General features: G+C 40.4%; 1 protein-coding gene across 1 annotated transcript in view; it reads left to right on the top strand.

Moving 5' to 3' along the window:
* The window catches only part of ADARB2 (adenosine deaminase RNA specific B2 (inactive)), a 298964-nt gene that overhangs the window by 232935 nt on the left and 39956 nt on the right, over positions 1–26073 (top strand). Inside the window, exons 4-5 of the mRNA XM_062493910.1 lie at positions 9446–9560; positions 25319–25487. Of these exons, the coding sequence (XP_062349894.1) occupies positions 9446–9560; positions 25319–25487 (284 nt within the window). The remainder of the gene's footprint in view (positions 1–9445; positions 9561–25318; positions 25488–26073) is intronic.

Genomic DNA, 26073 nt, shown 5'->3' with positions numbered 1-26073 from the left:
CAGCAAATCAGGGAAGGGCTGTTTTAACTCTGGCACCAGGTACACACCAGTGCCCAGTGGCTCTGGGGGTGCCTGAGTGACGATTGGGATTCATGAAATCATGGTTCTGCCTCTCCTAGCACAAAGCCACTGTGGATGATGAGAACTATCCCTGCTAATTACACATTTGAGGAAAAGCCCAGAGAAGGGTGAGGTAACATGAAATGTAGTTTCCCTTACCCCCCCCCCCCCAGTCGAGGGAAAGTTTATTAGCAAGGTTACAGACAAATTTTGAGAATCATTGTGGCCAATGACGGCAAGATCTTTAACGAGAAGAAAGGAGAAAATCCAATGTCTGTACGGTAATGGTCACGCAAAGTATTGCAGGCCTTGTTCTGCAGTGATTCAGAAAGTTGAGTTGTGCTATGCCTTGCTGGGATCAGCAGTTCAGAATAGATTAAATTTGTTTTGGACACTGGCTTTATCTAACAAAGCACATGTGTGACGGGAAAGGCGCTTAATAGCACAGACCATTAATGAGAACCATAAACACACAGGCGGAGATTTTCAAAATGATGCTCAAGGGATTTGAGCAAGCAACAATCTCCCCCTGCTTTGAGCATTTACCCAAGAGCTTCTAACTAGTGAGGCTTTGGGAAAAGAATGTGACAAAGGCTTTGCCACCATCAGTTTCCAAAGGATATTCATTTCAGTGCACCTAAGCAAGGTAAAGCAAGGAAGCTGAAAACTGAAAAGACATTTCTCAGATAAAGGATTTATTTTATTAAGGAAAGGCAACTCATAATATTAATCTAAAATCTAGTGTTTTTACAGAGTTAGCCATTCCTAGGCACTGGTGGCTTTATAGAGCTTTTATCTATTTAAACAAAACCCACTGGTCCTAATTTAATATCTGTAGTGTACCACAGCTTGACACCTGAGGCTTGTCCTAAAGCAGGCACAAGGCTGCAAAGCTAACACTACTTCATTTTTTGAATTATTCAGCACTTGCAGCCAACTTTATGTGTGCCTCTCTAGGAAGAAGGCTTTTGGATTAATGATCAGTAAAAGAAAAAAGGAAAACAAACAAACATTCCTTTCTGGTGTTTGTTAGCAGGTGCAGTATTGACTTCAGGAATGCTTCTGCAAAATTGGTGTGGACATTCTTCATTACCAGAGCTGTATGCAGAAGGAGCAAAGCTGGCAACCTAGCACGGCCTCCTTTAGGGAACAACTGTTCATGTCAGTGGAAAAAGCTTGTTTCCTCTAAATTCATTGAAATGCTATCTATTGGTAGCATCTCTTTAGAGCAAGAAGAATGCAGACAGCAATGATTCCACCTCAAATAGAGGGACCTGTACATTAGCATCCTAACATTAGCACAGTAATGTTAATTGAATGATTCTAATTAAACCTATATGCAAAATGTTTTTCTACCAAATAAAAAACCTTACTTTTTGAAGGTGGTGAGGCATTCAGATTTGACAGTGTTTCCTTTTTCAATAGTGTGCTTATTTTATGTGTTCTATTTTCTTTCAGTCACTCCAGGGGTTTCTGAAACAAATAAAAAGATACATTATATTGTTTGATTGATTTGCTGTAGTCGAGGGATATATTGAGAAAACAGACTAATTTTTTTCACTGAGCTTGTAGAATAAATTTCACTTTGATCTTTATACTTCCTACTGTGGCTACACATTTCTTCTGAGATATTTAACTGATTAATCTCATTTACAAGATCCCATAGTGATACTCAGGGACAAATTCAGAAACTTTTTCATTATGGAAGAACTTGCATCATAGCTTTTGGTTTCTAGATTTGTCCCTTCCCATTGCCCCCAAGTGCCCAAAAAAACTTGGGGTGTGTTTCCCCCATTTCAAACTTCATATTTGTGTATAAAATTTCAGTATTTTAAGAAAAAATTCTGTGAACTTTTGAACATTACCTCTTTGCCAGTTTTGACTAAAAATTTCACTGAAAATATTTAAAATAAATTTTGACATGAGACTTTTGTGGTCCCTAGTAAAAGAGTTTCAGATGCAGTGGAGGTAATTCAGCTGGCATTTAGCCACTCAAGAAACCTAGTAAGTGAGAAACCTACCACAACCTTTAAGCATTGATGGAGCATATGCTCAGTGTATGAACAATTCATCAAAATCTGATTACATATTTTTTAGCAGACCTCCCATTCATTAAAATAGGTTAGAATCTAAAACCTAAAGAGATCATTGGGAAACCTAATGTTCCAAAGTTTTACCAAAGTTTTACCAAAAGATGGACCTTAACTAATCCTCCCATTCCACCTTTTTCTCATCTCAATGTTTCCATGCATGCTCTATCCTCCCAACTCCAGGCTGTGCTATCGTTTTCATAAAGCCCTAAGTTTACTGTGAGGTACAAAAGAAAAATGAGTGAGACAAGGAATTCTCTTTTTTTTAATCCCTTTCTTGGATCTTTTGGGGCATTTCATCATTCTTCCGTCTGCCACACAGGGACTGTGTTCAAAGTCTGCTTAACACAGCAGCCAGCACAGTACTGATATTTAGTAAATGATCACTAATGATAGAAGCAACAGCGTGGAGTCAAATATGTTTTGTGGGGCTTGGGAAATTAGCAAAGCAATCAGCCTCCAGCCAGTGTGAGGGAGGAGAGGGAAATAGGCAGCAAATAATCACTATGAGCCCAGGAGCTGATCACACAGTCTGGACAAGCTGGCCAAGTCAGCCGAGGTCAGCTAAGCCACTGAAGAGCCTCCATAAATGCAGAGCAAATGTGGGACGTTTGATGATCACAGAAATAAGGAATTCATTGAGGTTGCTCAGCATCATATGTAGCTAAAACATTTGTGATAGGACTATGAACAGATGGGGGAGGGTGGTGAAAGTGATTTTTTTGACTGAATCAATAGGACCACTTGATCTTCCTCATCAATCTTGATAAGAAAACTATGAGGCTCCTTAGTGTCAGAACTGCTTTATTGGAATTTTCATTAAAAGCTCCGTGTGGAAATGTGTACCCAGCTGCTGCCACATGCAGCCTGTGCAGCACACACCCCATCCCCCTCTAAGAAGCACGATTGAGAAGACCTCTCTGAATCAGGATGTACACAGGATATATCAGCACATTCAGCTAAAATGAAACATACAGCCAGACAAAATAAAACCACGGCCATCTAAGATAAAACAAAGCCCATATACACTGACCCTGAGGGGTAAGCCAGAGCCAGACATGATGATCAATACTGCAGGAGTTATGATCAGAGAGAAATAATTACTGCACATCTCAAGGAAAGAACCACAATGAATTCCCTGGCAGGGGCTTTTTCTTTGAGTAATAATCTGCAAATGCTGGCACATGCTGAAGGAAGGCTGAGTTATGACAGGCTGTGGACTGCAGCCTCCAGTCTGGCTGCAGAAGTCCTTGTGTGACTCTGTTTGAAGAGTCTCATCATTGACAGCTCCATTTGCCTCAGTTTCCCTGAAAGGTGGGTAAAAATTGTCCCCTTTTACCTCTGGCTGAAGGGGGCTCATGGCAAAGCAAATGGTTTGCACCAAGGGCACCAGGAGAGAGGGCGAGGAATGAGCCCAGCCTACAGCCTGTGAGCAGCTTCCTTTCTTCCTTCCGTCCTTCCTTCCTTCCTTCCTTCCTTCCTTCCTTCCTTCCTTCCTTCCTTCCTTTCATCCATCCATCCATCCATCCATCCATCCATCCATCCATCCATCCATCCATTCACAGGTCATCCTGCCCCTCCATCCCTCTAGGTCTTTGTTCAGCGCTCTCCACCGTGCTGGGGGAGCCCCTGGCACTGAATTGATTTCTGAAGACTGATGATGGAGGGCAGCCCCACAACCCTCAGCTATTTCTCCGCTCAAGGCTGCACCTTGAAGATGATGTAGTACCTGGGAAGAGCCTGACTAATTAATTGACTTGAGGGTACAATGACTTATCAATGAATCTCCAACTAACTACAGCAAACTTATTTACAAGCCTGGGAAAAAAAATGTGTTGTGTAGTAATTTGCTATACAGCCTGACCAGGAGCAGCTCTTCAGGATTGATCTCTGTGCTGTGTTTTCCTCCCCTCCCATTTAGACAGTAAGAGTTCACTGCAGGAAAAACATACAAACTCCCACTGTCAATGAGTGTGTGCTTCCTTCTTGGACAGTGAAAAGAACTAGGTGTGCATCTCCTTTTATCTATGAAGAGAGTTGTGAACTTAATTCAACCTGATCCCCATTCATCGTGTTCAACATTCAGCCCCCAAATGACAGTGAGATTCTGGAAATAAAGTGCCTGGGAGACAGCAAAAAACAGAGCCCTTAGTGATATCTGTATAGTAGAATATTTCTTGCCATCCATATGCAAATCTAACCTTTTTGATATTTCAACCCTATAAACCCTAAGACAGGATTTCAATAGAAAATGTTTACTAAAGGCTTTCTCCTTTATAATCTATTGATTTTAATATCCTTACTATTCCTGTTGAATGTCAGTTTTACCCTGAAGACTCCCATTGCAAACTTGAACACATTTAATTATTTATACCATTTGAAATATTAGTGCTGAGAAATCCCGAAAAGTTTTTGGTTCTGTAATGGTGTGATCTAAAGTTTGATTTTCATTTGTGAATAACACAAGTAATTTGATATAGTAATCAAGGACAGATGAATACTTCAAACAACACAGTGCAGTTTTAATAGTAATGACATCTATTTTTCATCTTTCCAGACTCCTTGTATATGTTAAAATACAGCTCATTAAGTACTGTAGGATATCTCAGTGAACAATTTAGCATTATGTTTTCTTTCTTCTGCCAGCTGCCTGATCAAGAAATTTGTTTTGATCAGAGGCAGAGGGCATTTAGGCATTGTTCAAGGTTTGAGTGCAACCTAGGGCAGATTTGTCCCTGGATGGGGGTCAAGCAATCTTCTTTGCCTTACTTGTATCACTCACTGTATTCACAAGACTGACATTTGTCTCTGACACAGTTATTTTTTGTACAGAAGAAATATATGTGAGGACCTATGAAAAGATTTTCATAGCAGGAATATCAAAGCAGGGGATTTAAAAAAAAATTCAGCACCTTGAAGGTCAGTTCTTCCCCTGAGTCATATTTTTTACTCCAAACATCCACCCAAAGCCAGAGTGATGGAGCCCACTCTGCCTAGCCAGTGTTTGGGCACACTTGAGCCTTGTCTGGAACATCTGAGAGTCAGGAATACTTCCACTGACTTCAGTGGTGGTTTGTACCAGACCCCAGTGTTCCAAGGGAAAGAACCCCCTAGATACAAGTCCTCCTAGGTTCAACACTCAAGAAGCATTTGAGATTCATCCACCCATGTATACTGGAAAATAATTTAGAATTTCTGACTGTCCACATCTTTTTATTTTCTTCACCCCTGTCCCCCTGCCCCAAGCTGCAATTTCTCTGCCATTACATGATCAGAGAAATTGCATGCACCTCTATTAATTGCACTGAATTTCACAAGTTAAGTTTCTACTCTTATTTTTCCCTCATCTTTGGATATTTTCCCTTTTTCTTCTACAAACCTGATAGCTGTTCAGAAGCTGCCAAGATGTATTTGGCTCTTATATTTACTCCAGATGGAGACTTTTATTTTCACTCATATCTGGCAGTAGGAACTGTGGTATCACCAAACACAACTTTTCTCTGAGATTGTTTTGATAGAAGAAAAGAACCATTCCTTTCGCATATGGTTTATAAGTTACTTTTGATGGCAGATAATATAGTCTAGCCTGGATCTTAAAAGTTCAACAAGACTCACAATAGCCATAAATAGTTGGACTTTTCTGGTTTATATCTCCTCAGGAATAACCATATGGCTATGTATCTTTTGGTAGTCTAGGATTATTGTTTAAAAGTAAAGCCAGAAAATATCTGGAATGAAATCTGTGGTTCTAAACTGAGCAGGGATAAATGTAGCCACTTTTATCTCCACCATATCTGTCCTGTGTGCATTAGATGTGTCTGTAACCAGTTTCCTAAGAAGCATTGAGAACCAGTCTAAAGGCTCTAAATAGGCAGAAATGCTGTCACTGATTTAATTTCACAGAACTAGGTCAAGCCAAACAGCTGTTCTGGTGTGTGCTAGAGGGAAGGCAGGGTGCTGCACAGATGTGTATAGGTGAGGAACCCACTGCCACACCCACCTCTGCCACTGCGCCAACTTATAGGGCCAGAGTATCAAAGCTCTGAAATCAATGCTGCACTACAAGGAGCAATCTTCAGGGTATCACATCTCTTACAGGGCTGAGCCATGCGCCTCTACCTTATTTTTCTCCATCTGCAAATATAAACTTCTCCTTTTCCTTCTTTCCATTTTACTTTGGAATGCCCGTTTGGAAATTTAGGGCAATATGCTATCCTGGAAATGACCTCTCAGATTAGACATTCTTCCTGGTTGTTTTTCCAGCATCCTACATGTATTCATCTTTGTTACTCCTTTGCTTCCATTAGTTTCGCTGGCATCCTTTTAGGAAATGGAATCAAGACAAAAAAATGTTCGCCTGACTTATTTTAGCTAAGACGCTTCATATTTAATGGATTGGCTGTTCTTTAATGTCCCAGGTCATTCCCTGAGATCAGCAAATGCCGAATTTCTTATCGCCCTTAAATGTTATCTGAAGTCATGTCGTTATTTTGCCTTTAGTGAGTCTCTTTGCTCTCTGGCTTTGGAACCTACTGCCAAATGAAGTAAAGAAAGCTCTGACTATGGGGAATTTCTAAATCCAAAGTTAAAAGTTATTTGTTCTGTTTAGCATTTTTAAAATTATTCTTTTAGGAATTGTATGTGCCTCTGAGCTAATTAACTCTTAATGAGCACAAAATGCCCTGGGATGCAGATTTGGAGGGTACACTAGAAATGCAGACATGGATTGGACTGCAGTACTGCAGCAGATGAAATTTACGATTTGATTCTTTTTTTAAATGATGGTGCAGATATTTTTATTGAGACACTCTTCCCCCCCACCCATCTTTCTAGTCTAAATAAAGCTGATCAGATTTTCAGTCCACCATATGGGGCCCAGTTATATCAGTTCTGCAAATACACTTTCGTTTTCCATTATGGATGAAGTCACTCTCCAGCAGGGAAAACAAGTTGAGAAACAAACTTTCATATTATGAAAGACAGGCAGTGTTCCAGCACTGAGCACTTAACCAGAGCATCAGGAAATCAGAACACCTGGCTGTGCCCAGCTCTGTGCTATTCCCCTGGACCAGTCCCTCACCCTTTTAGTGCCTTCACTCATTCATCTGTAAAGCGACTATAATTGCATTTATATCACAAGGGTGCCTTGATGCTTGACAAATGAGAATTGACCCAAAATTCATCCTTCAGAAGCACTGTATGAGCAGTACCTCGCTCACATGGTGGTTGTGGACAATTAGATTGGAAGAGGTATAAATGCAGTGAAAGTGAAATTCCATTTAGGAACTGTCAAACTGTTCTTGATAATTTTTCTTAGTTTTCATCTAATTCTAGTGTGAAATTTTACATGGATCTCCCAAAAAGGCTTTAAATGCCTCTTTTCATCTTCTGCAACAAGACAGCATATTTTATTCCATGTTATATTAAACTGTATTTTGGACAAATCATTTGTTCCCAAAACAGTACCTTGGAAAGCTAGGTTTAGAGAAACAAAGAAAAAATATTGTGTCACTGAAATCCTATCCTCTATGTATTTGAGCAAATTTCAATCACTTACAAGGATTCTATGCAGAAAAAAATATTCCTGGTTTTATGAAAAGAGGTTTGCCTAAGTGTTATGTTTTATTTAATTAGATTTTTTTATACTTGCCATAATAATGTTTTAAAATTAAGCTGAATTTCCACAACAAACTGTAGAAACATATGGTGTACAGCCTGCAGAGGCACTTAATGGCAGTAGCATTGCTGATATTTGTGAGTTAGAACCTGCTTTCCTCTGAAAAATAGCTGTACGTTCTCCCAGTTTAAAACAGTGTTTTACACCAGCCTTTTTTCATTGCCATTAGCAGTTTGGGGAGGAAAAGAATGAATATGATCTTCTTAAATACATTTCCTTATTTCCACGTGAGTGTGGATATATCAGGGTGAGGGAAGTTGTGTATCAGACTCAGGCTCTCCTCCATGTGTGCCATGAACACACTTAATGAAACCAAGTGAATTAAAGGGGCCCTGTTTTACCAGGACCTCCCCCAGGTAGGATATCCCAACACCAGAAGAAAAAAATTGAATTCCACTTTTCCTAACAAAGGCACAATTGCTTGGGGTAACCAGATTTCAGGATACCAGGAGGTCTCTGTCAGCACCCCAGAGTGAGCTGCAGCTCCCAGGAACTGCTTCCAGAAGGATTTGTAGTTGCAGCTTGGTTCCCTACAAGAAACTGTGTCCTAAATAAAAAATCCTTCAGATTTTTACTTTTTTTATGTTCAGACTTGCAAAGCACTTCAAGAACAATTCGCACTGACAAAGAATGTTCCACTGACTTATCTCTATAATGTATGCTTGAGAGGCTCAGTGCAAAACAAAGTGCAGAGATTAAGTAAATTAAAAGATACCAAGCACTGTAGCAGGGAATCATTCCAAGTAGTGGTGTTCTCTGGAGCACCAGAGCTGGTTTAGGTTCATGCTCATCCATGCAGAGTCTACAGAATTCACTTTTTAGACCTTTTTAACCTCCTTTGTTTTAGTAACCAGCTTCCCATGACTCTCCCTGGTGATTGGGCTCATTCATACCTGAGGGTTCAGACCCCACACTCTCCAGTGCCTAGTCCATGGGAGAATCTGACCTTTCAAAAAAGATTCCATTCTCATGAGGAGACATGGCAGACCCATCACTCCCAGACTCCTGCACAGCCATGGACTGCAAGCAGCATCTTTGGTGGGATATGCAAGCAGAGACTCCCCATTGTCCCTGTGCCTGTCAAGGTAGAAGCAGAACAGACCGTGGTGCTCCTCTGACAGATCCCTGTGCTGATCACTTTGCCTTAGTAGCTGTGAGTCATTAAAACTCACTCTGAATGCAGAAATAGGTGGCTTTTACCAATAAACCAGGCCTCAACTTAGCTCTCAGTCTTCAGTAGGCTAATGGAAATTTTCAGTGGTTTTGTAGGACACAGGTCCACCTCTTTAGCTTACTATAATAAAGTGCTTTAAGTTCCTGTGAACTGGTGTTGGACCAATGTCTTAAGAGACTGGAGCAAGGTTCAGCCTCTAAATCATCTCCCTTTACCCCCTGTCCTAGTCAATATGGGTCTTATTTTTCATGCAGGTAATTTTGCCATTTCTGAGGATGATATAGGAAGTCGAAGGAGAGATACTCGTTTTATCTTTGCTCAGATAGGTGGTGTTTAATTCTAAAGTGGACCTCTCAGCAGCTGACATCAGGTGACTAATCTGCAGAAATGCCCAGGTTCCTCAATCAAAGGGGTGAAAAAATTCTTTCTGACTGTCTCTTTCAGGATTTTGCTGACTCCGTATACCAAATGGTTGCACAGAAGTTCCAGGAACTGACTGACAATTTCACTTCCATCCATGCACGCCACAAAACCCTTGCAGGCATTGTGATGACCAAAGGTAAGATATCCTCCCATTTATTTTCCTCTGGCATTTTTCATGACTAAGTAATACATTATTTACCTGGTTCACAATACTGAAGGATGACTTTACTCCCACACAGAAAAATAAATAGTAATGCAGTGAAAAGAAGCATTAAATATTTACACCTCAAGTAAGTTTACATAAAAAATACTGGCAACAGAGTTGGAAGATTTATTTGTAAATATGTCACTACATTTCTTTGTTTACAGGACAAAATGCTGCCCTCTCTAATTTTTCATTTCCTTACAGATGGGGAGAGAGTTAGTTATCAATAAAAGTAATTGTTTATTACTTTCTCAGGCCTGGAAACACCAAGTTCTTGTTGTACAAGGCTTGTTGCACAACTTTGTTTTAGACTGGAAACAGAAACAGATGTGCTTTCCAGTCAAAAGAATCAAACCCAGAATATGTGTAGTTTCTGCTCTTCTCTAGCCATGGGAAATATATATAGCTACCAGCAGGGCCAAAATTTGATATTCACTCCTGTTGAGACTTTACTGGTTGACACATACTATGAGGAAATCTTTAGTGCTTTGATGAAACGGTTGCATAGATGTTCTTTCTTTCCAAGCACCCCTCAGTTGTGGCACCTCAGTGTTTATGAGGATGTCAGCAGTGGAGATGCTTCCATAAACTTCATTCTCACTCTGACACGTGGAGCAGTGGGTCCAGTGCAGAAATGAGAGGATAAGCTCGGAGGGGAAAGGCATATATAATTCATCCAGGCTTGTCTCACTCCTTCCTTTCAACAATTACATTAGCTAGATTCAATAGGGACAGGACAGTTGTGAATATTGCAAGATAGCAGGATGGAGACAGGATTTTCTGATGGATCTTTTCCAGCCACAGAGCCTAAATGCAGATAAGATTTCTGTGCTGAGCATCTCCTTTCTGGTGTGAAAATAATAAGTAATCATATTCACTATGAAGGAAAATAAAAAGGAAGTGTGATTGAGTTTGGGATGTGAAAGATGCACACTAGACCCAGCATACCAGCTGCCTTGTCCTTGTCAGATTTCTCGACTGTGGCTCTCATCAGATTTAAACAAAGTGCTATAGTTTATGTAGAGGAGCTCTTTCTAAGCAGAGCCACAAGGAAGAATGCTTAAATATACTTTTTATAAGAAACTAAGCTACAGGAGCCCAGAACTGTTGCTTCAACCACATTTAGGGGGAGAGCACAGGGGAGGTTACACTTACTCAGTGTAAGAGTTGTAAGAAGTGCCTGTAGGAATTTCATCCCATTCTACTTTGCCAAGGAACTACTCCAACATTCTCTAGCCCAGGTCTAGACCATCTTTATAAAACACGATTGAGCCACTGCAGCCTTATTTCTATGTGTCCAAAGAAGCAGATTAAAGCCCCACAATATAAGAGAAGAACAGCCACTGGAAGGAGTCATAATTCCCAAAGTCATGGCTGCTGAGTGCATGCAGTGCTGGGGGAAGAAAAGGGCACTCCCAGACTTTCTTAGCCTTTCTGGGAAGTTGGTGCTGTCTACGTCTCTTCTTTAGGGAAGGGTAGAAAGTGTCCTTATGTCTTTTGTTTCTTTTGGTGGGTCCCATGCCCTTAGTGGGATTTTACAAATTTGTGTTTCATATTTCATCTTAGTCAGCATGAAGACAAAGTATAATTTTACTTACGTTCACAAACTATTTCCCTCAAGGCTTCTTTTTCAATTCTGAATTCCCTCTTGTGAACTTGTTCAATCTGTCAGCCATCCAATTTGTCAATATCTCACTGATTTTGTGGAACCCAGAAAAGAAACTTGGAGATATAAGGTGATTCACAGAAAATGTAAAGCTAGAAACAGCCTTATCTTAGTATATTCTCCAGGAAGATTGAGTTCTTTCCAGCACAAGAATCTCGGTCAACCAAGGCAAGATGAATCATCTGCCATTTGTGTTATTATTTTCTGTACTAAAGCTGTAGATTTGTGGTCTCTTCTTCACCATCATTCCCAGAAGTAGCAAGGAAGGTAGCACAGGCAGATTTTCCACATCAAGCACTCAAGTGAGTACCAATTACCTGTGGTTTTAACAAAAAAGAATGGCAGACGTTATCTTAGATCTCTGCAAACAATTTACTAATGACATCAACAAAGACAAATGTGGAAAAATCTTGTTGCATTTGGTACCATAAGTGATAAAAACGGATTTGTTTTTACCTTCATTTCAGTTTAATGGTATCCTGACTAGAAGCAGATTAATCTGTGGCTGTACAGTTTCCAGGCAAAGCCAGCACAATGGAATTCTGTGATAACTGCTGTTAAGATAATGCAAGATCACTACAGACAAAAAAAAGAAGTGTGCTAAATTGGTTTTCTTTTTCTGAACTCTGACATTTTTTCTGTCATTTCAATTTCCCAGGGAAACCAAAGAGTTACATTTGGCCACTGTAATTGACTTATGCTGTAGCACCCGTGGCAAATTCCAATGTGTAAGAAAGAAAGAAAATGTAGAAAATTATGTTATTGACAGACTGAGAATGTTCTGCAGTAATAAATTTCTAGCCAGTGAAACAGGCAGTCCAAAGCATTTAGAAATGTTTTGCTCTGAATTGTGATGACAATTAAAATCTCCATGCTTTTTTTGTGAAAGTAAGTTTTCAAAACATTTCATTAGCAGACATCAAGATAATCTTGAAAACACTAGCCTAGGAGGGAGCAATTTATCACACTAGATACCAGCTGATGTGATCTTATCTGGTGCAATAATTGAATATAATAATAACTGAAAAACTCACATAACTGATCTTGAACTAAATATTTCAAAAGATTGACGAGTTTAAGTCAATTATTTAATAGCTATAATGTAAAATGTTTAATGTATTTGAAATCTGCCAGTCCTCTAACATACTCTAACTTTGTTGAATCACACGCAGAGAAGATTGTTCTATTAAAAATTGTTTGATCAATTCTAAGAAAAAATGTTTAATGAGTAAGACCATGCATTCAAATCTTCCACATACAGCAAGCTATAATCCAGAGACTATCTTCAAATAGAAGAAGTATACTTGCCATTGCAGTGTAATATTTATATGAGGATCTGTGCTATGCTGCACATTGACTCTCCACAGTAGATCTGCTGATTTCTCCGAAGACATAATGAATTCACACATGGTAAATTAAGAACATCAGTTCACCCCTGGAAAAGACATTCTGGATAACACCATGTCAAACACAAGCCATGAGCTCAGAACTTGCATCATGTGATACAAGGAGTTTACTTCCCTCGTCATGTTTTGCATTAGTGGCCGAAACACACTTGACAACACCAACATTTTGGCTATTGCTGGACTGTGATTGCAAAGTGTCAAGACTTTATCTCTCTCCTATCCCTGTCTCCAGCAAGTAAGCTGGAGGTGAGCAAGAGGCTGAGAGGGACATAGCCAGGACAGGTGTCCTCAGATGATGGAGGGAGTATTTCTGGACATAGGACACTGTGCTCAGCAGTAAAAATTGGGGGAGAGGGAAAGGGGGAGATAACTGGGTTTATGGCATTTGTCTTGCCAAGCAACCACGAATTACCATTATATCAGTCCATTAGTCTTGCCTTCCTTCTGTTTCTTCCCAGTCTCACAGGAGAGTGGAATGAGCAAGAGGCTGTGTGGGTGTTTGGCTCTTGGCCAGGATCAACCAATATTTCATTTCAACAGCATCTGTTTCTTGATGTTTCTTGTTGTCAGGGAAAGATGACCCACCAGCTCCCCATCCATCTGTCTCTCAGGTGCAATTTGGATATCTTCTTTTGACTCACTGGTCTACTGTACTTTTCAATTGAAAAGTTTTCAGGGAGAAGTAGTTTTCAATATTGTTGTTGTTATTGTTATGTCAGTTGATACATTTGATGAAGGGCAAGCAAGATATTATTTTCTAACACAAGGCAACAAATGCAAAAGCAGAGCACTGTCACACAGCCTCGGGGCCCAGTGCCCAGAGTCACAGGTTGTGGGGTGACAGGAGGAGCCCCTGTGGTCCCACCACGGGTCACCAGGCAGGGTGGCCACCCTTACCAGCACACAGGGCTTTGAGGGGACAGTGTGGCAGGGCTGTCTGTCCCCAAGAACTGAAAGGTAGGGAGTCCCAGGGCAGGGCAGAGCAGGGTGGAGGTGTGAGCCTCCCACTGAGTGCTGTGATCTAGAGGCTGGTGGCATTCACACTGTTTATTGGCACCACAGAGAGAGTTTGGTCATTGCTGTACCCGAAACCACCAAGCACAATAAAAAATTCCTGTCACTCAGTAAAGAGTTATTATTGCTGAGGTCCTCTTTGCAAAAAGAAAAAAAATAACCCTCCCATAATCATTAGGGACAAAATGAAACTGCTATTTAAACACAATTTTCCCATTTGTGTTTGACAAATCTTAGCAGTTTAAATACTGATAGGAACTTTCTGTCATGCTTTCTGTTAAAAATGAAGCATTAAGAAAGTTCAGTCCTTTTCATGGCAGTGTAACATTCATAGAAAAAGATTTTGAGTTGATTTCTCGCTTCAATTTTCTCACTTCTTTATATTTTTTTTAAAGGCTGACAATCATTTTGATGTTAAAAGCAAATTACGAGGTCTTCTCAGTTATCTTGTGTGAAATAAAGATGAACTGGACAAAAGAGCCCTAAATAGAAATTTCATGCTGTGATAAAAGATGGGAAATTATCATCTGTATCTCATGGAATGGATCTTAATCATTGCTAAGTGGAATAACAGAAAAAAGCAAAGTTGACAGTATGTCTCCATGGTTCTTTCCAGTCACATTAAGATTCATAAAGCCTGATGTTTAAGTGCAGTCAGAAATTCTGCTGTCCAATTGCTTTCTAATCCTTAGTGTAAGTAGGAAAGTTGCAAAGCAGTCGAATATAGCAGAACATTCAGGCCATATGTAGAGTGTCAATCTGCTCCATCCCATGCTGGACTCAAGTAGCCAAACCAGTCAGAGAAGATGTGAATGATTTACAGATTAATGTCCAGAGGAGATTCCTTCAGGAAGAGAGACACAGGAGTACTTTAGGCTCCCAGATCCCATTTGCATAGTTAGATGGATGCTAAAAGCCTGGTCCCAGTGAGATTCAGTGTTTCAATGGGAACTGAAACTTCTGAAATCAAAATTGGGAGCCCAAACTGCTGACATCCTTTTGGAGATCTCAGAAGGTCTCTTCATCTACTGCTGCCATTCTTGTAAACATTATTGACTTCTTAGATATGCCAAGGTTGACACTTCACCAGTAGATGACAGTTTTTCTCAAAATATTTTCAAATAGGTAAATAGATATGTAGTTAGGAATCATATATGTCACTTTCTCTGAAAACTCTTTTCCTCTGCTTATAAACCCTAAACCAATAATCTTCAGATTCTCTCTAAATAGTTTTCAACCTCATAAGACTATTCCTTTTTCACAGATGCACCTCTTCTCCTGGATTTTGTAATGTGCACTTATAATGGGCATAATCTATTATTCCTGCAGCTCAAGAGACTTAGGTTTCCAAATTCCAGCTCAAAGTGCATTTGAAGTTTTGCAGTTAAAGCTCCAACCCCACCCAGAGACATCACTTCTACTGAAATGGGGGGTTAGGCATCCCCCTACAAGAGCAACTTTGAGTGTTTCTTCATCATTTCTGTTTAATAAGGGCTAAGGAACAGAAAGTAGTTGAAGACAGATTACTTAGAAACAGAAAATACAAGATGGGACACAATCCTTCAGCCTTGCACAGAAAGGGAAAAAACAGCTTCAGGGACAACTCTCCATATATATGTTATAGGTTATATGTTATATACAGGTTATATGTTTTGCATAAAAAAACAGGGAGAAATGAATGCACCAGCTGGAACCAGAGCTTCACTTTTGAAAATGAGCACTCCATTCTGCACACACACAGCCTCTCATTGCTGTTGTTGTCTAACCTAATTCCAGCCACTTAGCTGTCTGGTGGCCCAGGCTCACAGAGAAGAGGACAAAACACCCCTCTCATAATAGGAGTTTTAGGCATTTCCCCAGGAAAATGACCCAGATGGGAAGGGAATTGAGTCCCATCCCATTTTTCACCAGCTGAAGCAGCTGAAGGTGTCTCCAGCACATGCTGCTGGCTTCTGGGCAGCTTCAGCTCCCCTCTGTGCCCACTGGTTACTCTGGTGCCCATCTCTTCTCTGATGCTGGGCCTTCTTACCTCCCTGGACATTTTCTGCCTCTGGATTTGGTTTTCCATTTCTGATGTTCAGAGTATTTTTCTGACTGAAACACCTCTCAGAACCTGGATGCAGACAAGACCCTGCCTCTGTGTCACATATAATTGCATTAGTCCTGAGGATGGGTATAATAATTAGCATAAAACATGGAAATTAAAAATAGGCACTTCTGTTTCCTAAGTGTGTCAAGCAAGGAATTGGCAAGGTCAGACTTTCATTCTGCTCTGTGATAAGGCAAACTGGAAACTGTCCCAATGTCAATACCAAGAGTGCATCTCACCCTAAAAAAAAGAAATTTGTTTGGTGAATAAAGGCTTGGCAACCATTGTTTTCTCTTTACCAACCTAGTAAAATACATAGGACGATGTTTTTAGATGCAAGTACAACAAAGAATAAAGAAAAAAGTACAATAAAAAAAAGAACCCCACATAAAATTAAGTTCCTCCTGTGTTTAACTGCCAAAACTCATATTCAGGATATCTTTCTTTCTCACTGCCATTTAGAATCTTACTAGCATCTAAAACTGCCAATTTACTTAATGCTCAGATATCAGTGGCACATTTATTAGAGGAACACAGATATCTGCAATCAGGACATGGCAGGAAAGTGCAGTTCAGTCCTGCTTTAAAATTAAGAATTATGTGCAAGCTCTCTTCCTGAGGAGAAAAACAGTATTCAAATTCACATGAAAGGAAAAAAAAACTCAAATAATTTTGATTCTGCCACTGTGAATCCAGATTTCATTTTAAAAATCCTCCAGGATATGGTATGGGGGTGAAGCATGCAGGGGCCTGGGCTGGCTGACCCTCCTCCCTGTCTGGATTTCCAAAGCCCACACTGAGGAAAGGAAGGGAAGGTAAAGGGCACTGGTGCTCACACACACAGCACTGTCTCCTTCCACACTCCTCAGAAGCAAAGATGATGGGATTTCATCCTTTTGGTCCACTGAGGGGAGGGAAGAAATGGACCATAGAAATTAGAACTGGGAGAGACCACTAAGTCATCCAGTCCATTTCCCTGCAAGCATAAGATTGTTCCCAAGTGCTATTTCCAGTCTAGATTTAAATTAATCAATTAACAGTGGGGCTTTCAACAGTACCTTGGGAGACCATTCTAGCCTAATGGATCTCGTTGTTAATAATTTTCACCAGTTATTCAGCCTGACTTTTATTTTCTTTGATGTCATCTCAGGACCTCAGTTCTGCTGCTCTAAATTTAGTGCCCACTTCCCTCCTTGAGGTTTGTACCTTTCAGATACTCAGAAACATGCACACCATAGTGATAGTTTGCATATTCAATTGTTGTACTCTCTCCTGCTGGCTCACTCTTTTCTGCAGCCCCCAGCAGTCTTGCCTTTGTTTTCTGATTCCCATCCACTTGGGCAATCTCCTCACCGTTCTTTTCCACACTGAAGATTCATCTTTTGAATGAGGTTTAATGGAAAGACCTGCACAAAAATATTTTGCAAAATGGATTAGCACAAGAATCCTTTCTCAGGCATCCCATGATGTGATCAAACAGTACAAAATGGGCTTGTGTCAGGAAGGGATTTTTGTTTCAGAGGAACTGAATTTGGAACTTATTTACAAGTGCATTCCCCCATCCTTCCCCACCCCTGTGGGTTTGGGCAAAATTTACTATGCCTGGCTGTGAAAGGAGAGCCACAGCCACTCTCAGACAATACCCTGGCTCTTGCTTCCTGCACAGAGGGGTCAGAGATCAGGGTAGAGAGGACTGTCACTCTGTCCCTGCTCCTTCACTGATGAAGATGAAGAGCTCTGCAAAGAATAGCTTCACCTAGACAGTGCAGCCAGAGAGAGGATTACTCAACGGATTAATGAGGGAAGAAAATATGAGGCTCTCAGAGGTCTCCTCTATGCCCTCTCTTTCCACAGAAATACAATATATTCAGGTACACATAACACTCATTTTGATGTAAGGACAGGAAATCCCTGTGCAGCTCCAGTGTTTCGAAGACTGTTCCATTTATACCCCTAAATATTTGTAACCTCACTGCTTGCCACTTCTTTGTTCCCATTATTTGCAAGCTGTGTATCTGCCTATTGTTCAGACTTCTGCTTTTCCATTTCCTAAGCCCTCAACATGCTTCTTTCTTCCCATATTTTAGTCAGCTACTTCACATCAGCTGCTCCCATCCACCTCAGGGGGATCCACTGTGAGCTAGGGGTTACAGCCAGGGTGCTCACTGAAGTCCCAAGCTCCTGTTTGTCACTGAAATTACCACAATTGCTACCACAGGTGCAATAGAAAACGGAGAGAGGAAAAAAAAAATGAGCTGCAGCTGTCATTATGGCTGGCAGATAAACGCATACTGTGAATTGATACATGCATACCATTAATCATCCCTGATGTACACAGTTCTTCTCTTATGGCGACACATTTTTTATATTTTCTTTTAGTCATGGGGGGGGGGGGTTTGTTCTCTGTGCAGAGCTGGGGATAGCAGAGCTCCCTGTGTTAGGAGTGCATAAACTACACCTTGTTGAAGAGCAAGGTACACCATGCCACACATCAGCCCCTCAATCCTCAGCTCCCTCCTTGCACATGCTTCTTGATTTCACTCCTCCTGAAGTCTCAGAATAGAGGGAGTTGCAGATGCATCACCAAATTGTGGGGGAAATGGACTGATGGTTCTGGGCAAACACATCCCTCGCTTCTAGACCTACCCCTCATGTAAGCACCGACATACAGGGGCAATGGTTTCAGTTTCCAGAGAAATGTGTCCTTTTCCCTTTTTTTTTGTTTTGTTGTGGGGGGTTTTTTGGTTGTTTTTGGTTGTTGTTGTTGTTGTTTGTTTGATTTTTCTTTGTTTTTTGTTTTTGGGGTTTTTTTGTTTTTGGTTTGTTTTTTTTTTTTTTGGTTGGTTGGTTGGTTGGTTGGTTGGTTGGTTGGTTGGTTTTTTTGGGTTTTTTTGGGTTTGTTTTTTTTTTTTTTTTTTTTTTTTTTTGAGAAGATGAGAAGAGCTCTTTGCCTTTTTGTTGGTATTTTCTGTGGGACCTTGCCCACTCCTGGGGTGGCAGGCAGCAGCCTGGCAGCACAGTGCCCGCAGGGCTCTGCCCAGGTTTAAGGATCTGCCTTGGGACAGTGGGGTGCAGAGCTGTGCCCACAGCACGTCCCTGCAGGCAGCTTTTCCAGCATCACTGCCCTTTCATGTCTTGACTATCTCTTATTACAAAATTAAAGCCATTCTAAGAATGTGATAGGGCTGCCAGGGAAGAAGATAAGAGAAAATAATGCAGGACTTGTCAGTGCTATGTAACATCAAGAAATTTTCCTTCCCCAAACAAACCTGAAATGGAAACCTGAACTTATTCAGCTGTGAGTAGAGGGTATTAAAAAAAAAAAAAACCAAGCCTCCTCTGTGATCAGAGCTCAATTAAGCTGCCTTGAAAATTATTGCAAATACACTTTTTTTCAGATAACAATAGACAATCCTTTTGACTGATTTGTTAAAAAAAAGGTAAAGAAAGAGCATAGAATTATTGCTTATCTGAGAGAGAAGCAGCACCATTTAAAGTAACATGAAATTGTATCCCATGAATTATTCAGAAGGGTTGATGTTACACTATCATTATTTCTGGCTTTCCTTTTTACTGCATTGAATTTTGTGTAAGTTGTCTCCCACCCAATAAAAGAGGTGTGGGTTTTCTTAATTAATCAAACCTGATTTTTCTGATTATTTTTTTTTTCTAATTTAAAATGAATATATTTCAAGCAGTGAGTTGTCTTCACGGTGTCATGCTGAAAAAGAAGATAGATTTCACTACCACTAGCAGGGTCTAAAACATGCAGTGCAATAGTCACTTGCATACTGACTGGTGCTTCTCTATGTGTCATGCCAGCTGCTGAGAAACCAAAGTGTGATCCCAGTTGTATTCTGGCATTAGCAGTTGTAAACTCCGTGCTGTTCTGTGTGAATTAGGCTCACTGAATTTCGCAGTTCTCTGATACACAGCCAATGTGATTCAGTTTGCAGGTACCAATCTGCACCTCTTGCAATTACCTCGTGGTTTTGATTTTCCTTTCCAACACAAAAATCTGCAAGGCTAATGATCATCGCCCCCTAGAAGAGTAACTCTTTTGAAATCAGTGGAAGCATTGACTAGACTAGCCAAAATTCACTTGTTTTATTGGTAGAGCTGAGTCTTCAAGCAGATGGGAGGAGGTATTTTGTGTTTATGGCCACAAATGACTTAAAAGCCCAGCTTATAACCATATTCCATAAGATGCCAGCCAGTTCTCCACATCCAGCTTATCTGCTGAGCAAACCTTCGTATTTTTGCTTGCTTTTTCTCCCTTCTGTCAACATCTTTCTGAATCATTTCTGTTGCAAGCTCTGTGGCTGCAGGCCTGGTGTTTTGGGAGGTCACATAGGGAAGACATACATCTCTGTTTGTTTTCTGTATGTAACAGTTCAGCTCAAGGCAAAATAACCATTCTTGAATATACTAACATTGATACGATTATCCTTAATTGTTGTGGAGAAAAAAAAAAGCTAGAAAAACAAATCTCAAGAAGTTTAAGCATAAGGCAAAAAATGTAAAGGCCCTGCATTTATTCTGCTTGCCCTCTTATGATTTGGGGAGTTTTGATCAGTATTTTGCTGCTTGGAAAAGAAAACTTTCTAAGAACATCTCTCCACAGTGTAGAAAGGTTTACTTCTTCCGGCTGTCTGTAGGTCTTCAGAGTTCATGAAGATACTGAGATGTAATGTAGACTATCGAAAAGTAAATATCTGAACTAGGGCAGATGGATCACCTCCTAGGAAAATTCCTCTCCTTTGACTATAAAGAGAGTCCACAGCAATTAGGTCAGCTACGGACATCTACACTCTAGTTATCCAGAACAACTGGAATTAATCTCCCTGCTGGTGTCAGCAAACTGGAGATGGCTTATAATGAAATTCAGTTTCTTTTCAACAGCTCAGTTATGACGTGAAAGTCTGCACTGTCTCTGACAGACAAAAAATGAACATTGGAGGTTCAAGGTTCGCCCTGCCTGCCTTTGAGAAGAGTTCCTGCCTCTAGACCCAGAATGGGCTCAAGCTTTCAGCAGAGCACCAGAAAGGATTGTAACCTCACTGGATCATTAGGCAATGTGTCATTTACATGTACATTTTTGTTTTATAATGCAACTAATTAATTGACAGAATTTGTCAAGATAAAATGTAGTGTATTCCCTCCCTGCTCCCTCAGCTGTCCTCAACAACAGGGTGTTAGCCAGAACCCAGCCACTATGCTGACACTGCTTCCCAATTTCCTTTCCCCTGCTCCATTTCCTTTTCAAATTGAAAACTATTAGTAGTCTTTAGGCAAATAATAGAAATGTAATGCAGGTGCCTGTTATAAATTGTTCACTAGTTACTTTTAACCTAATGTCTCCTCAAACATTACTTTGCAGAAGGCAGCGAGGGTAGGAAATGCCTCATGAACTCTGACAATGAGTGGGTCATAATAAGGTCATAATAATGTAACCCATTTCTCCTTGTTTGTCAAATAACCTGAATACAGTTACCTCCCTGGATCTTTCACCCGAGACTGACTCCTCTCAGTAAGAACATGAGTCTTGTGGGGAGCAATCTTTGTCCTGGGTCAAACCCTTATGTACAACCCTAAGCAGGGTAGGTGCCATAATGGTGGTGGTGCCAGTTACTGTTCAGATAGGGTTCTGCCATTCACAAAGCCATAGCTTTCCTAGGCAAAGTCTGGATCTGCTACATGTCTGAGGTTAAATTAATCTATGTTCATGAGGGAGCTCAGCTTTCATAAATAGAAATTACTTGAGAAATTTGAAGTATTCTGCAAGCAAAATAAAATAGGAAGTAAACATTAATAACAAGAGTTAGTAATTACTGGTTTTAATGTAAAATAGACAAATGTACAGAAGTGCCTATTAATTCTGAATCACTGAAGCAAGTATCTAGGCTCCAGAGCTGCCTAAAATGCCAGTGTGATTAGTCAATGCTAAAATCTGCCTTCATCAGCTAGGCATCACATCTTGTTCTCAGAGGAAAAAAAATCCTCCCATGTTCACTGGCAATAGTATCAAACATTACACAGGGGAAAAACCTCCAACTCTGTGTATGTACCAAACAAGGCATGCACGAGGACAATCTGTTAGCATGGATGCTCCTGAACACAGCGGACAACTGTCAGGTTGTTGGAAGTATTTCTCATCATGCTGGGTGCCCTCACAGGCAGCATTGAACAGTGCTACTTTGGTCACAGATCACTTTCTCCATTTGGCTCCCCAGTGAGCTGTAAATATTTCAAAGCTAATGCATAAGTCATGTACACCTGGGTTTCCAAGTGCCACAGCAGTGAGACATAACTCTTGGGTATTTCTCAGCATAGAGGAGCATAGATTATTTTCTGACACTGAAAATGGAAAATACATTGAGATCTTTAACACTCAGATTGGTTCTGCAAATTTTTGGAAGCCATTGCCTCCCAGCCCCAGGCAACATCTAAGTGATGTTCTGCAAACACATGCACCTTGCCAGGACTGGCAACACCCCAGGCTGTGTCCACACATGGCTACCCCATATCACTGAAAGCCAACATATGGAGTTAATTCACCCAAACATGAACACCCCAAGCACACTGGCTATGGCTGTGCAGTTGGACATTGTGATAGCAAACAACATCAGAGGGTTTCATGTTATTGCTGCATCTAATAGATGTTTCTGTTTCATTTGTGAATAAATCCAGACCTTACAGAAAATCCTGAGTGCATTCATCAGCTTACCTTCATCTGAGAGGAGAAAAAGAGTTTTTATTTGTGGATAAAATGACTGAAAAAAGAAAAGACATCACACTGTGTACTGGGCTGACTGGGGGGCTGAGGAAGGTGTATATCCCAGAGAGCAGGAGGGCTTACCCAGGTGGTTTGGTCTGTGTTTTCAGAGCCTGATGCTTTGACTATAAGGTGAAGGGGGAAAGGAGGAGGCATGCCAGGGGGCATGCTAATGTTAGGAGAAGGAAGCAGTTGGTCTCACTGCCCTGAGAAGGAGTGTTGACTGAGGTCCTCAGGGGCAGACAAAGAGGTTCACAAGTTTCTGTACGAAGGAATTGCCTCTTGGTGTACTCCTGCTGTTCTGAGGTAAATAAGGCTCTATCTACAGTGGTAAATAAATAAAATAGAACAAAAAATAGCTGATTCTTTTCATAGATTTTCCAACCAAGGAAAATACTACATACTGTTGAAGAAAATATACACTGCTTTTTGAGATGCTGAGTGGGACTCAAACACCTTTGTGGCAGGCAGTGGCCCATGAAATGTTGGATGTTAGTCCATGTGAAAGACACTGTAAACTAGATGGACGTGTCACAATCCAAGATTCCTATTATTTTTCTCACAAAAGCAGTGACCCTAAAGCAAAGCAATTTTAATGTACAGACTATAAGCACTTCTATTTGTAGGGAACAAGTAATTTTTCCACCTCAACTTTTTACCTAGTAATAAAACTGGAATAAACGCAAAGGCTTCTTCTCTTCTCTATTTCTCCCATGTGTTCCCATCTTTGCTTCTTGGGTTTTCAAGATTTCCAGCTCTTTTTTTTTCACCCCAACAAATACTCCAAAACACTTTTTTAGGGTCACATCTGTAGAAACAAATAGATTAAACTCTCAGCACAGGCATACAGTGATGTGTACTTTGTCAATTATACCTGTAACAATTTCTGTTTGAGACTCTCACAACCAGGGGCTCATATGTAATTAATTTAATTTTTCACAATACTTACACCTCTCCTACACATTTTACAATGCTGCAATGCCACATTACACCTAAACCTTTTGGATTACTGATGTAACTTTTGTATTGATATAGACATGAAATAATTTTGATATAATTTGCAATTATATTCATTAAGCATGGCAATAGTGCTACAACATGTCGTCCGCTACCAGTCTCAGTGCTGTGTGGAGATTATGAAGGGCTGTGGATGGTATTTACTAAGTGGGAAATCATTGGCAGCACCAATACTACTTCCTTCTCCATTCAGCTTTTTTGTCATTTAACAGCAATAGATTTTATAAGAGAACATGGCCCCAAACATGCCAAGCCAAAAAAATCTCCTCAGTTTTTGAGTTTTTCTGCTATGCAGTAGACCTCATAAGAGGAAAACATTATTTTTGCTGACTCTGTAAAATTATTATTACTTAATAATTTTTAAATAAGAATTATTATTTAATTAATTAAAAATAATTGTTACTTAAGCTTTCCTAAAGCTAAAGTAATATCAGCGAAACAGCATCACCACAGCCCACAGGAAGATTGTTTCCATTCCTCCTATGGGTATTTGCAGTCTCAGAGCTGTCTTCATCACTGACTTGTCACACCGTGAGGTCTTGATTCAGTTGCCTAAACACAGATGTGTATTTTCACTGAGTCTCTTTATGGATTTCCATGTGAGATGCATGGGGAGTGTGCAGAATCTCCTGGACTCCCCAGACAGCTGCCAGATGTTAGGCAGGACATCAAGGGCATCTCAGGTGACCCTACTTGGGCACAGCCACACCAACACCAACAGTCTGAGCCACTGTGCTGTGCTGTGCAGGTGTTTGCCTACACACAGCCATTGTGTCAAACACATCCCTACCCTCAGAGGCTACTTTGTCACTACTACAGGAAGCACCTCTCAGGCAAAAAAGCTCTTTTTCCCAAGAGTTGATCCCTTGTTCTTTGGTACTTAGAGAGATGAGCCCAGAGATGCATTTTTCAAGAGATAATTTCATTTTGGGCTGAGTTAGTTCTAAATTTTACTTTGAAATTGTCTACAGGGCTGAACGAGCAGTTTTAGAGTGAAACATAGTTCTTGTTGAAGTCTGTAAGCATTTTACAACTGACTCCAAATAAATTGGGATTTATTCATAGAAAGTGTCTATCTGAACTAAATAAGGGACATCTTTCAATTGCCATCACCATTATGTGGAGAGGCAACAGATGAACAAAGCTGGTCTCAGCGATAAATGCTTAATGAAACCACACTGAAAAGAGCACTGATGTAGCTGGTCCTGAAGAAACTAAAAGGAAACTGGACTGAAAGTCAAATCTGTGGAGGATTTTCTTCATGATTTTTAAAGAGCAGCCCCAGAAGCATTACTTCCATTTTATTTAGTACTTAGAGTGCAACAGCAATGAAACCTAACATTACAGGGAGTATGTGTTCCCACCAGAAAATGTCTTCAACAGCTCATAAAAACCTGGCCATTTATCAGCACTGCAGGAGATCTTTATTACCTCCCTACAGCATATGCTCTGCTATGATGTAGTTATTGATTTAACAAGTAAACTTCATGGCGAGCTTTTATCTTGGAATTAACAGCAGGACTGAAATATAGACCTTATTATTCTAATAACACAGAGATGTGAGATTCCTGCATATTCCAAAGGCCGTATCATCACCTTAACAAGCATCCCATTAGGGCTGTCTGGCTGCCACATCAAAGCGTGTGCTGTGAGGACTTTAACAATCGTGGCGTCATACCCACCCGCAGCAATTTCACAGCACTTTTGTTTTTCTTCCTACAGGTTTGGACATCAGGCAAGCTCAGGTTATTGTGTTGTCATCGGGTACCAAATGTATAAATGGGGAATACATAAATGACCAAGGGCTCGCGGTCAACGACTGCCATGCAGAAATTGTGGCAAGAAGGGCATTTGTTCACTTCCTCTACTCACAGCTGGAGCTACACGTAAGGTAACTGAATTCTGTTGATTTTTGGGGACTCTTGTATGGCCTTCAGTGGAACAGATCTATCCTTCAGACAGCTGAACTATTTGTTTCATTATGTCATTTTTTCTGAGTCTTTAGGTGATGAAGGAACAAATACACTGCACAAAAATGAAATTCAGAGTTAGGTAGTCTAAAGTGTTGGGTCATGAGCTGCTTTACTTCAGCTGATTCTCTTTCAGTAGTGATTAGACATGACTCATAAAGCTGGGCTTTATGAAGCCTGATGATTTTGTACAAATCTTTACATGCAGGCTTATTAGCATCATTCACTGACCAGAGACTTGAAGGGAGTCATTCTGCTTAATGCAGCCATTTTCCTGTCTTCCTTGCTGCTGCTGAAAGATCTCAAAGAAATGATTTATTGATCATTAATGTCTTCATTGACTCACTAGAGAACCAATGAATGTTAATAGCACAACACAATAGTAAACTTTGTGCCAAAGTGTAAGATGCTATCACTCACTCCTTCTTTATGGTGTTTTAAAATGTTATAGCATGTAGAATCATTACGGTGGAATTATTGTTCCTGTCTTCAGCCAAATCCTCCTTG

The sequence above is a fragment of the Cinclus cinclus genome, chromosome 1, assembly GCF_963662255.1.
Source record: "Cinclus cinclus chromosome 1, bCinCin1.1, whole genome shotgun sequence".
Taxonomy (NCBI): domain Eukaryota; kingdom Metazoa; phylum Chordata; class Aves; order Passeriformes; family Cinclidae; genus Cinclus; species Cinclus cinclus.
The sequence above is the reverse complement of the archived record's forward strand: the minus strand, read 5'-3'. Positions and strand labels throughout refer to the sequence as shown.